Source organism: Channa argus, chromosome 4 (genome assembly GCF_033026475.1).
Source record: "Channa argus isolate prfri chromosome 4, Channa argus male v1.0, whole genome shotgun sequence".
NCBI classification, from domain to species: Eukaryota; Metazoa; Chordata; class Actinopteri; order Anabantiformes; family Channidae; genus Channa; species Channa argus.
Genome location: NC_090200.1, coordinates 5,545,073 through 5,561,447, shown reverse-complemented (window position 1 = coordinate 5,561,447; position 16,375 = coordinate 5,545,073). Strand labels below are relative to the sequence as shown.

Here is a 16,375-nt window from a genome sequence, read left to right as displayed (position 1 = left end):
TATATTAATAGACAATGTACTACAACCACTGTTATTGCTGTATCAAATGGAGCAGCTGGGGCGTGTATTAAATACACGCAGAAGTTAATACATCTGAGATTCGCAAAGTTGAAGCTGTAGAAATGGCTGATTAGTCCACAGAGTTCACTTTTCCTTCAGTTCTGTTTCAACAAATGACTTTTTTAGCGTTACAGAAAACCATTGTTGTAAATGGAACCGAATCCTCACATTGGTGTTGGAAAGCAGCTGAGATTTTTCATTGTTCAGCTTGTTAGAAATATACCAATTATTTGTCTCCCGCTGCACATGGTACAGGTAAAACTGCTGAATGACTGGAATGACTGAGCCAATCTCTCACTCTTAGTTCTTTATCCGAGACTCATCCGTAAAGTTTGCTACCTCAGCATACAGTAGTTATTCATATTTACCTGGGAAACTGGTGCGTGCGTGAGGTGCCAGTAGTTGAAAGCCATCGATTGCAACAAAATAATTTGCCAATAGTCTCAAATCCAACACTTAGAAATTTCCATGGGTGGTGGAAACTGGGTGGGTCTGGGTTTGGTACTCTTACAAAAGAGCCAACCCCAGTTTGACAAAGAGCAGACACGTGTAAAAACGAAGGAACACATCTAGCATTTGCGCAGGAAAAAGAGGTCTGCAATGGCCAAAGTGTTATTGGATATGGTGTATGATTTCATTTGTGTTTCTAAATACATATACAGTATGCGCTCACATGCGAACAGATGCACATCTGCAGTAAGTGCTATTAAAAGAAAAAAGCCAGGCGCTGTCCGCTAGAAAAGGCTCTTTGAAGGGTGTGAGAGCAGTAAAGGTAGGAGGTCAGGATGAGTAAAACACCCTGATAGTAAGAGGCCTAGGCTGAGAAAGATATAAAGAACCGTTTGTTCTCCAAAGTCCATTAACTCCAAACATTCCTAAACAGGGTGAAGCACAGGAATACGTCCTCATTTCTAGACAATGGTGCAGACTTGATCCAAATGTTGTATATTTGTGGACCACACTTGCTACTCTTATGTTCTTATCAGTGTCCGGGTTTAATATAAATATATATCAGTTAATAAAAACAAGGTAGAAGAAATATCAAATGCCCTAAAATTCATTTCTTGTCTTCCAAAGCAGCTTTACGTGCTCAAATTTACTACCAATAACCCAAACGCCTCACAAAAGCATAGAACTACGCTGATTACACAGACTGACATGCAGTGGCAGACACGCACATCCACAAACACCTATACACACACACACACGTGGGGATGTCAGTCAGCCATTGGGCATCTCACAGCAGGATGTGACATTCACCTTCACAGCTTTCATATGAGTGTGACGACAGCCAGTCTGCATGCCAGGAGAGGGTGACTGGGTTTGACGGACAACTGACTGACTTCCCCAAAAGACCTGTGTGTGTGTGTGTGTGTGTGTGTGTGTGTCTGACACAGGAGGACACTACAAAAATATCCTTGTTGAACCATTTTAATCCAGATTTCTGTCTACTTACGTTACTTGTCTGCCAGCTTAAGATTGTTCCAGCACATTTACTTGTAAGGATAAATCATAAAACGCATTAAGTTTGGGCTGCAAATGTGCCACGGAGTTTGGACACGTTCTGGCAGCGGGAAACACTTAGAGCCCCCATAAGAGGTGACGTGACAGTCAATCAGTGAAAAAGGTGTCATGGTTGCTATCACACTTCGGGGTAACTTTCAGAATGATGTCATCCATCCCCCTGTCTCTCATCTGAGTGACTCTCATAAATAGATGCCTTGATAACTGCCAGTACATCTGGCTGGCAAGCGCTTGCACACCACACCTGATTCTTTTCTTGCTGCAAAGGAGAAACTGTTAGCACAGGCTGCAGATATTGGGATATTGCAATATATATATATATATATATATATAACAATATTCCTTTCGGTATAAACCCCAAGCGCTCAAGACAGCATCACTGCATACGAACATCGCCCCAGGCATAAAAAGAGGACCAACAGGCTCACATCAGGGGAAATCTCTGGCCTGCATGTCTGGCCCCTGAACGTCTGCTAGTCTACTGACAGGTTGACGGGGGATGGTTTTCTGTGCATCTGTCTATCCATCTGTCTTTCACTCAGGAGGATCAGTAACTGTCATAAATGTGCATCTGCCTGCTGTTTACCTACATGTCAGCCTGCCATCTCCGGCTTATCGAGCGCTTCTGGGTGCCATGTTTCACTGAGGGACAGAAATCTATTTACTTTGCGGTAACTAAAGGGGCTTAGGAACAACCTAGGAATTTGGTTTTGTAATATTACTGTAGTGATGGACACATTGTTTATATTCTTAGATGATGGAAACTTGATTTTGGAACTTGATTTCGTAAAGCTGTCCAACTAGAAGCACTACAAGCTCACTTTAGCTTTTAAATTCCAGGGACGTTGCACTTTAATCAATATCGCTGTAAGGAGACCGTGTTAATCAGGGGCCAGAAAAAAAAGCCCGCAGAGACAGAAGATATGAAGTAGCTAATTTAGTCGTAAAGCCAGAAACAGCTAACACAAAACACCAATGTCTCCTCTTAATCACCATTAAGTTTTGTTTCTTTATATAAATGTGTTAAGTGGGGGATTTGACAAGCATTGTAAAAATTAATGAGACTTTCCCAGCTAAGAAAACCACGTTACAGTGATGATAGTTTTTAGCTTTATATCCGGAACCTCAAGAACTTGTTTACATGCTGATTGTACAGGCCTTGTTGACAAATTGGTGGTAATGAACCACGTGGTTACGCGTGACGGCTTTTTCTCGGTTGACATCCCAGGAAAGTGCAATGAAATATCAAAGAATAAACGCGACGTAAAGTCATAATTCTTCCCCGAGCGCTGGCCGGAGTATCTGAGACCTACACGCACTATATCCCAGCCCCATCGAGTTCACATGAAGTTACTGAGCAAAGTCCCTAATACTTTTGGTGTACCCAAATTGCAGAGTGCTCATAAAATGTTCCACACACAAATTGCTTTCTCCATGACTCATTTTATGCCATATAGGTGCCAAACACACAGGATGCAACGATGTTGACATAGAGACGCAATAAACAGACCGTGCATATTCTCATGTCTGCAGGCCGAATGGACAAGAAAAGTCATGTTCTTGTAATTTTGTCTGACCAAATGAACAAGGAGGTGAAATTGTAGAAGCCATAACCTGCCCAGATTAGCCATGAAACCGTTTAACAACAACAAAAATAAGGTTTTTGCACATTTTTGGCATATTTGGATGATATTTGAATGATAGGCAGCCATGCTTGACCATAGGAGCTCAGCAAAGCTTCTGTTTTATAAAGAAATATGCCAATAAAAATCCCAAGGCCTTTGAGCACTGCACTACTCACCAGTCTACCCTGCTCCTTGGTTTTACTTCATTCATTCATGTCTCCTTCTCTGTACTTCTGTCTTCATTCAAACCAAATCAAATATATGGAAAAAAAACCCAAACAAAAACACGTCAATGACTGTACATCTATTGCAAAAATGTGCCAAGTCTCCAGTGCGTCTGTGCCTGTCTCCCTTTCACTGTCTGTCTCTATGCAGCTATTCCAGACATGTTTCATGTCTCAGCCCCATCCAAATATGGCAGGAGGGCGGAGAACAAGGAAGACGGTCTATGCTGTCATTGGTCTCAATGCTCTACACAAAAGTCCACTCAGCAACTGTGCAACAGAGAAATAATGGAAACGGCCTTTCAATACAGGAGTTTAATTAGTCATTTACCAACATATTTTCACAACAACTTTGCTGTTTTCTGACATAGTGCAGTCTCAATTTGTGACAAGCATTATGCAAAACAATAGTCTGGGATCATATAATAATACATTGAATTTCACTTTCTGTAGCACTTTAAAGCTTGGAAACAACAGGTTTCACAGATGGGGCAATAGTTCATAAATTACAGGTTAATGTAGGTGTAATTTATAGATAATCTGAAGGTAATAGTTGTAATAGAGGTTCTGTGACGACAAATATTTAACAGGGTAAATATGTCGACAACAAGGAAACAATAAACTAATATCATAGTAAATACTAAAGCAATAACTATAATACTAATCACTGTAGCTCTTGGTGTTGGGTTTCCACATAACCATCCATGTTTTCTTACCTAGATATATTATATCAACTACTTACTGTGTACAAAAGTAATACCGGGTTTTTACTTTTGTAATTACCGTAATACTTAGTAACAGCTAAGTACCTCTTTGGCTACTAAGTGACCCACACTGTGGCCTTCTGACTGGCCTGACATCCAGGTCTCAGCTGCCGCCAGTCCACAGGGCCAATAGTAGAGCAAAAGCAACCGACAAAAACTAGGTGCACACACGTGCGCACATTCACACAGTCCACATTACTCAGGAAGAATTTACGGGCTTCACGCTAACCTATAAAGTGCTCAAATCCTGCATAACACCACCACAAACAGCTGGACATTGACCCTCACACACACACACACACACACGCGCCACACTGAACAACGGCTCCTTTTAAATACCTTTTGGTAGAGAACACTACGGACACCTCTCCTCACATTCCCTCTAAGCGTGTGCATCAGTACTAACACAGCAATCTAAGCTGCCTAATCCCACAGACCCTTTTAAGACACTCGTCTTTCACTGAGTACATTTCAGAGGTCGCTGGGAAAAATGGCGTCAGCTTGAATTAGTCGAGTGCCCCAGACCCATTCAGATATCAACGGCTGAAGATGAAACATGCGTTTAACGCGTGGACAAATAAACAAGTCTGGAAACTTTAAATGATGCCCAGGGAGCTGAGCTGTAGCATGTAAAAATAGTCCATTGTGTCCAGTGTGAGCAGTGTTATTTATGTGGCATCAATGTACACTATGCCATCACCTGGGTTTGCACCTGATTAACATTCTCTCAGTGCGTCGTATCTTTTACATCTGACGTAGTGGCAGTAACTATTTCTAAGAACAAAACATAAACGAGTGGGTTTTTTTGTCATATTTAATGTAACTGTCCAGTCCTTGTAAAAACAGACACTGTGTTCTTGCACCAGCTTCCTCTGAATGTCCAGAGCGTCCCATCCAAGCGCAAGAGCGAAGGCCGCAATTAGAGAAATGAATAAACCGAGCCGAGAGTTTTGTTTTTTGTTTTTTTTTCTGCTGAGTGAGCTGAGAACACTGCCGCCCATTCAATTAGGATCAAACTTGCAATCCTGGCGATTCCCACTGACCGTCTTGCAACACAGAAATTCTCTGGGGATGTTCATAAAAATGAAATGGGTCTTTGTGAAGCTGTTAAAAAGAGAGAAAAAAAAAAAACATCCCACATATAAAAGTGAATGCAGCATCACAGTCGCTGCCAAGTTTTGACTCAAGTGAAGGTGAGTGCATCCTTCTGTTTGTGCAAATTTCCCAGCGCTAATAATGAAACTCAAACCCAAAAGACTCTGCAAGTGACTAAAGCACCATACATGTGGATAATAAACTCTAAAACGTGTGTTACTGATTTTCTGGGAGAGAAGGGATGTCTGCGACGGGGTGGCAGCGGGTTTGTAGTTGGATCTACAGTATGTGAGACTATGGGGTTCAATTTCAGTTTTAGAACGGTTACACCTCTAATGCTGTATTCTGTATGTCATTACACAGGTTAATGAAAAGAAATGTTTTACTGAGTGATCGGGACATCGCTGTGGGCCTTTAATGCTTCCTGACTTGTTCTGTGGCACGGGGACATTCCCGAGGACATAACCAAATTTTAAATTCCTGCACTGCTGGCACAGAGCAAGAACAAGTTAGTGGATGCAGGTGGGTTGGGGTACTTGTGGGGGCTTAGGATCGGTGGTGTTTTAGATTACAAACCCCCCTGGGGAGTGAAAGGGGGTGTTGCAGGGCGACTGACGCCCCCTATTTCTGCAGCAGCTATTTAAAGGCCTAATTGACAGGGGGGGGGGGGGGGGGGGGGGGGGGAGAGAGTAAGGTGGGTGAGCGGGGGAGCAGAAACACACGAAAAGCTTTGATCAAGAGAAACACATGAGTTGTTTTTTAAATTTTAAACCATAGGTTTGAAAGTTATTAAATTATAAGCGAAAGCTAAATTCACTTTAAAAGGATGAGACGGACGTTCGGCGTTGACTGTGCAACACATACTGTACATACAGTACAGACTTTTTATTCCCATTGCAATTTGAAAAGGACACATACTGTAGTGCTAAGCTCCTAATAATCAAGCCCTCTTGAAGCAGCAGTACAAAATGAACAAGCATGTGAAGGTCCTGTGGGTAACTGTGAACTCGTGTGTACATGTGGGAACATACCGTTGTCCACAGTGTCCTCGCAGTGCACGTTGAAGCTCTCGTACGAGTCCCAGCGAATCAAAGGGTCTTGGGTGTTATAGTCCACAGAAACGCTTGGCCCGTTCTCCAAGTGGCTCAGGCCTGGGTAGCAAACGGATTAGTGGATACGAGGCGTCATAACAGAGAAGGAAACTGATCCATGATCTGACACAAATAAAAATCGTCATACATGTTTTGACGTGTGTTTCTGCTGTTTCTGTTGAAAATGCATTACCTTTGATTTTTTCTGGCCCATATGAGAAAACAAACTCCACCTTCCCATACTCTGGGAACCTCTCATCTGTTCAGAAACAACAACAAAAAAAAGTTTCCTAAGTCATTCAGTCAGTCTAAGTCAATTACTAAACTAACCTTTTTCACTTTACTGGTTGATCTTCAGTCATTATTTAGCAATAATTTCAAACAGTTTTTGTCCTTCCATTAATATTGCTGCAGGAGAATGCTGGGCTGCCTTCACCACCAGAGGACTCTGTTTGACATCAATCTGTCTACTGCAGTCTGTAACAAGTACAAAAAATGAGGGCTCTTAACGCTACCTTTAAAGGTCTCATCCAGCTCGTTTTTCCCAAAAACCACCCCGAGGTCATGGATGGCGCATGTGTGGAACTGCACCCTGAACACTACGTCTCTGGTCGGGTTTCTGAACCTCTTGTGGTAACACTTCAGCTACAGCAGATGAATGTGTCAGTCAGTCAATCAATCAATCAATCACTTTGCATTCCAGAAAACAGTTGTAGTTTAAGAAGAACACACAAAAACAACAACAAAAAAAAACAGAGGCACATTTTAAGAGAGGGTTTAAGAGATCTGGAATTTTCGTAGAAAAATGAAAGAGCAGAATAATACAGCTAAAAAAGGAAAGTAGAGAGGACAGTTCCATGTCCTTGAAAGACATTTTACCAAGATGTCTCCCTTCAGAAGCAGGCCTGGCTCGATAGTGATGCAAATACTGGTGTTGCTGTCTCCTTGCACGTTGCTGTGGTAGAAAAAAAGACTAGATTAGAGCGTGTTAATTCAGTCAGTGGTTGGCGTCATAGCATCAGCTATGTCCTGGAACAAAAACCACTCTGCACTGAAATAAAAATGGCCATACTATATTCCTGACGTATAGACTGGTTGCATTGCCTGGTAGATCTTCAGGAAAGGACGGCAGCCTGCGGAGCAAAAACAACGACAATCAAACACCGTCAAGGAAAAATACAGTTGCTTGGGTATATTTGGAAACGGCAGATAGTCACCTCCTTTGGACTCAAAGTTGGGGATGCCGTGCATGATGACATGATGCAGAAACAGCGGTTTGTTGTTGATTTTTATGTGTCCGGAGAGTAGGCCATTGAAGTATTGCACATACCTGCAGATAAAGCAGCGGCAGCACTGAGTACAAACGCATTCACTTACGGGAATACTGGTTCCAATCTGTCCCAAAATCCACACTGTGCACTATTGATTTTGGGGCTATTTTGTAGCTCTATTAAACCATGTTGCCAAGAAGCAAGAAAAAGGTAATTCATTAATTAAATAAAAAATAAATGAAAAAAAATAATTTTCCCTCCTGGAGGTATTAAAGGTTAAGCACATCATGGGGAATAAAACAGAAACTTTATCACGTGGGCGACTGTGGCTCGGGAGGTAGAGTAGTTTTCCACCAACCCCCAGGTTGTTGGTTCGATCCCCCGGCAGACCATTTGGCGTCATGCTCTGTGCTGCAAAGTTCAGCTCGCTTAAATAAACTATGAGATATGCTGGGTTTAGCATTGATTTCCTTGGCTTGGTGCACGGACACACAATGTACCCAGTGAATTTTATTGCGGCGTTACACTTCTTTAATAGTCTTTTACACACATGCATTTTTGTCAGTTGAAATCTCCTGGATCTTGTAAGTGAACAAATCATTAAATAAGAAGGAGATTTAGCTTGATGGTCGCACTAGAGGGAAGTTGATCTAAATGAAATGGCTGTGACGGAGGGTCTTTGCTATTTTACTTCTAAGCATGTCAGGGTCTGCATTACTTAAGCCCTCATCCTATGTGGTTTACCCTCGTCACCTTTACCACTTGTCAGCACTAATAACACAGCAAGAACTGAACTCCTGTCTGACGACAAAACATGCTCCGTCCAATGCGGGAAATGTCAGAGTGAATTGGTGTGTACAGAGGCCAGTCGGGGGGTGGGGGGGGGGTTGAGTTAGTGTGGTCTGGTTGTTAATGATGATGATAATGATGGTACCAAATGCGAACTTGACCATGGGGTGGCCGCATGCAGATGCCCCCCTTTGCTCTGCTGTCAGTGACCAGATGGTTTAGCTTCCCTGAAATTCAATTAGACTGAGGTTGGATGCCATGAAAGCAGCGCTGAGAGCAAAAAGGGGCTTGAAGCTACACTACAGCTGTGCGTGCGATACAGTATTGGATGTCTTCATGTTCTGTCTTTAATCAGGAAATATTCTGATAATCAGGGTTTTGGATGCTAATATCTTGGATGTCGTTCTGCTTCAGACCGTCACTGTGATTTTAGACCATCAACAGAAAAATTTGAACTCTACGCGAAACAAGAAAAAAAAAAAAGAACTGCATGAAACCATTAGGGATGCTGCAAAAGAACCACACATAACACCTTTCATCACAATTTCTACAAGGCAGCAAATTGAGCTCATATCATTTCCATGACTCCAGCGGATAATTATACCCACGGCAGGAAAATAGCAGCAGGGCAGAGCGTGAGCCTATAGACCTGTTAGAGAATGGCTGGTTGCCTGATACCATCGATGAAGTAAAGTAGTGTTTCCACATTTATTCCCTTTAACCTCACTTGCCGCTCATCCTTTCAGGGAGGCTCAGATCAACAATGCTCCCTCTGCTGGTGAAGAAGGGCAACAGCGAGGGGGGTCAAGCCTTTAAGAAGATGACTGTCTAATAATGCAGAGGGTGCTAATAATACTGTGGATTTCAGACTTTAAGGAGCACGCCTCAGATGACAGTCCCCCCCCTGAGTGAGCTGCATTCAAAATACGAAATTGTTTAAATACCTCTAAACCGCTCTTGATTGCTGTGGCCCACTCTGGTTTGGAATTTACTCTGCTGTTTTGCTCCCTGGTTATGGAAAGAACATTATCTCCAAACACTTTAGAATGCAAGTGGAGAGGAACTGGGGGAAAATATGCTTTGAGATGCTTTGAAAGACGGGAATGTGCTGCCACCAGGCCCCACAGCCTCCCCAGAGACACCATTAGGATCCCTCAGACAGACAAGAACGATCGTTTCTCTCTGTGCCATGACAATTACACGCAATTATCCTGATTAAAACTAAATTGGAGATAAACAGAAGAAAAAAGAAAGGAAGGAATTTCCGCCATAAAACGTTTCTAAAACAATAAGGGGAGAGTTAGGCCACAACACGAAGGAGTTTGGCACAATATTAAACATAACCTAAATGCCCAATCATAGCTTAGTTAGGGATTTTTGTACATTTTTGCAAAGATAAAAACGTAGTGTCTGCAGTTATATAAGCTGCAAATGTTATTTTATTAGGAGCATTATTACCAAGGCCTACAAGCACATACTACTGCTGTACCTTATTATGTGTGGATACAGGTTACGCTTAAAAATCGCAGAGGACGTCTCAGAGGACAGTCCTCCACGACCCGAAAAGAAGAGGAAAAGCCTGCGCTGTAGAAATGTCCCCGCAAATGTGTTTGGTGGTTTGCTTTGCTTTCTACATAAGATACGAACTGGTATTAATACCTATCCACTTGGAAAGGCCGTTTGCATTTGCCCCACTCTACACAGCAGCGAATATTCGTTTTTAATGCAAGCCTGCCATTTTATTTGTGATTAGCTGCATATCTGCAGTATGAGACAGGCGTCCCTACTACACTGGGACATTGTTTCTTCGTTAAGGAGTGAAATTGTGAAACTGCAGACTCACAAGCTTCAAGAAGACGTGAGTAAACAGGAAGTTAGGTTGTAACTGACCTTATTTGTGAAGGCTGACCCACAGGAAGGGCTTTGTCCTCATAGAAGCGCCTCATGGCAAACCTGTCCAACGCCTGGTCAGCACTGTGTAGCAACATTAGGCGGCATTATTACAAGCGATGCTCCCGGTTGCACTGAAACTTGCTGATTTTCCCCAAATATTTGCTTTACAAAACGATTCCCTGGATGTCATCATTTCCAAAGTAACAAAACATTTCCGCCTTTGCAACAGTGACAGCCACAAATCTTTTAGTTTAAATGTTGCTCAGTTAATACCAATGTGAGTGTAATGTTAGCAGCCCCCACAGCACTGATCATGCCATGCTTGATACCTTGCAGATATGTTGCTGTAGTGCATGTACGCAGCCACCACCACCCCTGTTCGACCTCTGTTCCCCTGGTGACACAGAAGTAGAGAAATTCCTTGATCGAAACGTTCAAATTGTGAACACTTGTGTACCTGTCAGTGCTGCTTCACTGTACCTTGTTGTGTAGTACAACCACGTTGCGCGGGTCTCCGTTGAGCCACGTGTCGATGGCCTTGCACATGCTGCAGATTTTGTCCAGCGCCGGCGCATGGTGGTCTGGCCAGCCAAACTCCAGAACCTGGAGAAAATTGTTCCAAACAAAATAAATCAGCCTTCACGTTTCATCTTTTTCATTTGTTGTGGTTTCATTCCCGGTTGAGCAATAGCGACGTTTGCTTTCAAAGCCATTAAAATGAGCAAATTTAATGAGTGTTTGCACCTTGTGGTTTAACTTTGACAAGTCACTCCGCTGTTCGCTCAGGTTGAGCATCTGGAATCAAAGTGGAAGCACATAACAGAAAATCAATTTCTCAAAACTTTTCCAAACCAAATTGAAGCACACAGAGTGAGATGGAGCATCTCACCAGATAGTGTTCACCATGCTTGGACCGCAGCATCGACGCCACCTCCTTGAGGTTGGTGGTGTAGATGCGCTCTTCGGCGGCAGCTGGGAAAGAGACAGAGATGATCCTCTCTGTGATGTAGACTAGGTCCACCTCATAGCTCTCCTCCATGGCCTGAACCACACTCTGACTCCTGCGAGGAGGCAAGAGGAGTTAACCGGTGCTTTTATATCGCAACAGGAGATGCTGCTTTCCATTTGGGAGGCTATATATAATATTACAAGACATCGTTTGATCTAAAAAAAAATGCAACACGGGTTCTGGATTCGACCATTTTCCCTGCTGAACACACAATAGTCACTGCACGTTAACTCAACACGAGAGACATGATTATTAGCCGTGTTCGTTCCAGACTGCATTCCTGTTTTCTGTGATTATCATCTTTACGAGGGCCGCTGAGAGTTTTTTTCTTTTCTTTACAGCTGTTGCGAGAACACTTCTAAAAGTATCCGATTTCTCTCAGGGACTAACAACGGGGTTCATGGCAAATTTCCACTCGAGCAAATGTAAACTCATGCAGCTCTCTTTTATATTCCTTGGAAGGGAAAAGATTTGCAGTCCTTCAGTGACATGTTGACACGACCTCTGCCGATATTACGCAATGTGTTTTACTGCCCAAACAGCAATTAGATTTGCTGGCCACCGAGTGTACAGTAAAGCTCTGCATGAGAAACAGCCACGCTTGACGAGTGACAGACAAAACAGTCCGGAATGAGGACTTACATTCCTAGAACAACAGCCAAATATTCAACACAGAATACTGTTTGATGTTAATCATAAAATACAGGCTAGTTGGGGGTTACAGTGTATTTAATGAACTTTTAGTAGAACGGATTTTATATTTCATGTGCCGTAGGTCTCGTTTAGAAGAAATACTTGTTCAACTTTTGTGCTCCCACGATGGTTATTATTCTAACAACAAGTGTGTACTTCATATGACATTAACTATCAATGCTACGTCTTACCGGGACTGCTTTGGTCTTATCTCCGCACTCTTGCAGGACCTTGTAGATCCCTGGAGACAGTCACACACACACACACACACACACACGGGTAAAAGAGGAAGAGAGAGGAAAATTGATTCATAAGCTGAGTCCATCTGGTAATGATGATGTTGGTATTGAATTGCAATGTGACATAACCTATTAGGAAAAATGTCAAATCACAGAAGCAAAACTGAAACCGCTTTGGAAGTAAGAGCAGAAGAAGAAGGAGTAGGCAGGTAGACACCAGCAGAAGAAAAGGTGCAAAGTAAAACAAAACACGGTGCAGCAGAACATTGAAATTAAGTAGGAAAAGTGTGTAAGTAAAAGATAAAGGAGAAAACGAGGAATGAATGAAGAAGAAGAACATTTCCAAAGCTGGAAAACAAGATGTAAGAAGGAGCTCGGGGGAAGAAGACAAAGCATATAAGAGAAGAAGCAATGAGATGAGATGGGAGAAGAATACAGGTGACGAGGAGAGAAGTAGATCACTATACATCAGTGTATTAGAGGAGAAAACCATCCGGGGCTTCAGCACAGACTTTAATTATCTCGTCTTGCAGCTAGTTATTTACTACAGAACGAGCAGAACGAGTCTGGCCGTTTCGCTGTGACGGGACTGCAGGGGGGAAAATGTTACTAACTGTGCCGTACTGTCGAGGAATCGCTGCATAATAGATACTAGTTGGTTCTTTCTCTTACTATTCAACAGCCCTGGGGGAGAACGTGGATATGTGTCAGCTGCCATCGAAAAGATGAAGTCAAAAAAACAAAACAAAACAAAAACCCAACAACAGCTGAATCTGTCTACACCAGCATGTTCTGTGATGTTCTTTACTTTTTCCCACAACGCCCTCTGCTCCGCCGTTCGAGTGGCAAAACAGAGAGGTCTGCAAGAAGGGGTCTCTAATCACGGCACAAGGTTAAACACACAGCCCGAAGCCCTCCATATTGCTACCGAGTGGCTTCTCACAGATGAAGCTAATCCCCCCCACCCCCTAAGAGCCAAAATGGGAGGCATAATTCTCCGTGATTTGACAGGAACCAGATGCTAGGCGGACCGCGGGTGCTGGTGTTTGCAAAATGAAACAGCCTGTTCGCACAGGGGCTTCGACGGGGAGCGGTAAGCCGGTGCGTTTCACATCGCAGGAACAATCTGTCGTGTTGTAGCAACACGGAGCGGACGAACGCCTCTGGAAAGTCAATGCAGCACGCGTCACCTTTTTGTGTTAGAAAACTGCCTTTCACGGTGAAAAGCGGGTTTGGATTGTTAGAAACCCCCATGAAAAGACCTTCTAGCACACTGTCCTTTCATCCAAAGCTCTGGGCCTTAGTGCTGTGTTGTTGCTTGGTTGCTTAGCACAACACAGCAAAGAGCCACACTGTCGCACTGGCCACTATGCTCCTTTATTGCCATGATCTAGTTAATAACAGTTGCATTCAGGTCAACATTGCTGCGGAAATCAGCCATCTTGTTTCATATAATGTAGGTAAATTCACAAATGTAACACAGGGTAATTGTCCCCGTCTCTAACACTTATCAAGTATGAGCATGGCCGAAGCAATGCATCAGTGCAAAATCTATCCTTTGAACCAAAGGGTTAAAATGCTAAAAAGAAATTTGAATTTGTTGCGAAGCTAAAACTAAAAACTTCCTGTGTGGGAGTGGCCTACCTTGCTGAACAGGTATCCAGTACTCCACCTCCAGGGTGGACGCAAGTTTGCAAGATGCCTTCGAATGGAACTGCCCAGAGGCATGTTTTAGCACTGTTTCTGTGTATTTTACTCTGTGCTATCTCACTATCTGTGCCAGTTTAGGACTAGAAACTCCAGGACTGTCACAAAGCATCGCGACCTTAATCAGCAAGTGCACCAACAAGCAGTTTCCACTGAACCCTCGCGACAGAAAAGAGGATCCAGTCCATGCTATGTGCCAAACTTCAGCTATTGTGTAACAAATCATGAAGCATCTTCCCTCAGCTTCCGTCTCAACCATCCTTTCCCTGTTTTCTCCTGTTTTCTGCCATCATCTCATTACTGGCCACATTGAGCTCTCTGGAGCTACTCCTCCCTCACTCTCATTATCTCTCATTATTCCTGACTCTCCCCTCCTGTTGCTCTTGTCTCGATTGCCCTTTTCCCCCCCAAGCCACGTGTTTGTGTATTATATGGTTCCTATATTAATTTGTTTTTAATTTTTTTGTCCTTTCGGTTTATTCCGTGAGTTCCGGGTCGCCACAGCGGATCATTGTTCGCATGTTGACAGTACATCATTCTTAGTCTGACTTTAACAGTTAACCATAGTAAATACATGCCCATAATAATATTTCCCTGTTGGTTTAAGCAGTAAAATGTAAAAGTTAAAACAGTAAAATCATTAAAACAGTTAAAATAGGATATAGTGGTGGCCCATAATTTTTTCATTTCTTTATCTAACAACATTATTTCTGAACTTACCAATAACACTTTTTCTCTATTTGACACTAATACAATTATAGTTCCTAAAACGTTTGGCTTCTAAAATCAATCCATTGCAGTTAAGCAAGTCCCCCAAAATTGGGAAACACGAGTATGGCTGTTAGTAACTAGATATTAAGATTTAAGCACAGCACAGTTTGCATTCAGCTTTACGTTTGTCATCATCTATAATGTTAAAACAGATCTAAACCACAGATATTTTTCCAGCTACCTGCTGAGGCTAACGCGGTATCAGGTGCAGTATTTAAGAAGTTTTATGAGTACGAGCACAGGTGCACAACGGCAGGATCAGACAGATGCCTGATACCGGTATCGGGACCATCCCTAATTGTATAATGGCTATGATGGGCTGTTTTAAAATCGCTATGCATTTAATATGTACTAATAAAATAAACATTCCTTTGGCCAGTCTCACCTATGTCAATACACCATGCATGCACATGCACATACAATAACTCAATATTACCATGAAACGTGCAACACTGCATGGCATGATGGGACTGATGAGATAAAACAGGGGGTGTGTTGATAAGAAGTAACAGAAAGAAAGAACAGTTGGAATCAGAGTCAGATTTTCTAAGTGAAATGTCTGCTTAAAGGGGCCACATTTTACATGTAGTATTTATTTCCAAACATCAATATGTCATTTCCAAAACAGTTTGTAATAGCTTTCCATAACTAACGGTAAAGAAAAAAGCCATCGCTAGTTACGTAACCTCTGTCTTGGCGTTTTTAGTGCTAGCATTTTTCTCAAATTAACGCCCACATTTCCCATAATCCCTTTTGCCTATTACATCAATCACCCCTTAATCAATAGTTTTGTTTAAAACGAAGATGCACACATGCACGAATGTATTAAAAGTTAAAAGTTGCAGAATTGATATTAAAGGATAACTACTCATACCACTGACTTCTGTAAGCTTGAAATTATTCTACAATATGTTTTAATCTTATGTTTCTTTATACATATGATAACAAATGCATCCTGGACAGGTGTAACATTTTAAGAAATGTTGAGTTTCTGGGTCTTTTTTGTCGCTTTAATGTCCTCCCCTCCCCTCTCCGTCTCCGTCTCATCCTGTACAGTCGACCTCTCTTAGGCCTTTCTCTGCGTGAATGCACAAAATGTACATTTATCTCCCTGCAAGACCAATCTGTGTTTATAATCTGACTCACCTCTGAGTTTCTGAATCTAAACATTTAGGCGACAACCGACGCAAACACCGACTCATACTTGTGACTCACAGAAGAGAAAAGAAAAACAGATGAAAGACATCAGTGCTGCTTTTATCTTTTGAATAAATGTTGCCTCTGGTTTCATGAAAGGGAAAAGAAAAGCATGGGATACACTTATCATCTAAAAACATTCTAAACAAGCGAACATTCTTTTGTCTTTGTGTCTGCTGGATGGAATAAACAGTTTGCTTTCTGCATCAGTAGTGACTCTCTGCACTCTATTTTTCTGGCATCCCTCCTTTTTGGAAGCCCACTGCCTGTGCCTACATCTTCCGTGGTTTAGCAATGTCAAGCTAAACCATGCATGCTCAGTCACGGGCCAGGCTTTGGCAGCAATATCTGGCACGGATTCATATTTGCAGCAAACTGGCGGCAACAGATGTTGTGGCAGCTTTTCGGATTTCATCAGGTATG

The 16,375-nt window shown here is 42.5% G+C and overlaps 1 protein-coding gene across 8 annotated transcripts in view; it reads right to left on the bottom strand.

Annotated features, from left to right (window-relative positions):
- Positions 1–16,375, bottom strand: part of tns1a (tensin 1a) — a 74,781-nt gene that overhangs the window by 15,974 nt on the left and 42,432 nt on the right. For all 8 annotated transcript variants that reach the window (XM_067503054.1, XM_067503051.1, XM_067503053.1 and 5 more), the window contains 12 exons: positions 12,230–12,279; positions 11,226–11,397; positions 11,081–11,131; positions 10,817–10,939; positions 10,666–10,730; positions 10,334–10,417; positions 7,601–7,713; positions 7,456–7,516; positions 7,263–7,338; positions 6,899–7,028; positions 6,577–6,642; positions 6,324–6,443 (listed from right to left, as the gene is read on the bottom strand). In XM_067503054.1, coding sequence (XP_067359155.1) covers positions 6,324–6,443; positions 6,577–6,642; positions 6,899–7,028; positions 7,263–7,338; positions 7,456–7,516; positions 7,601–7,713; positions 10,334–10,417; positions 10,666–10,730; positions 10,817–10,939; positions 11,081–11,131; positions 11,226–11,397; positions 12,230–12,279 — 1,111 coding nt within the window. The remainder of the gene's footprint in view (positions 1–6,323; positions 6,444–6,576; positions 6,643–6,898; positions 7,029–7,262; positions 7,339–7,455; positions 7,517–7,600; positions 7,714–10,333; positions 10,418–10,665; positions 10,731–10,816; positions 10,940–11,080; positions 11,132–11,225; positions 11,398–12,229; positions 12,280–16,375) is intronic.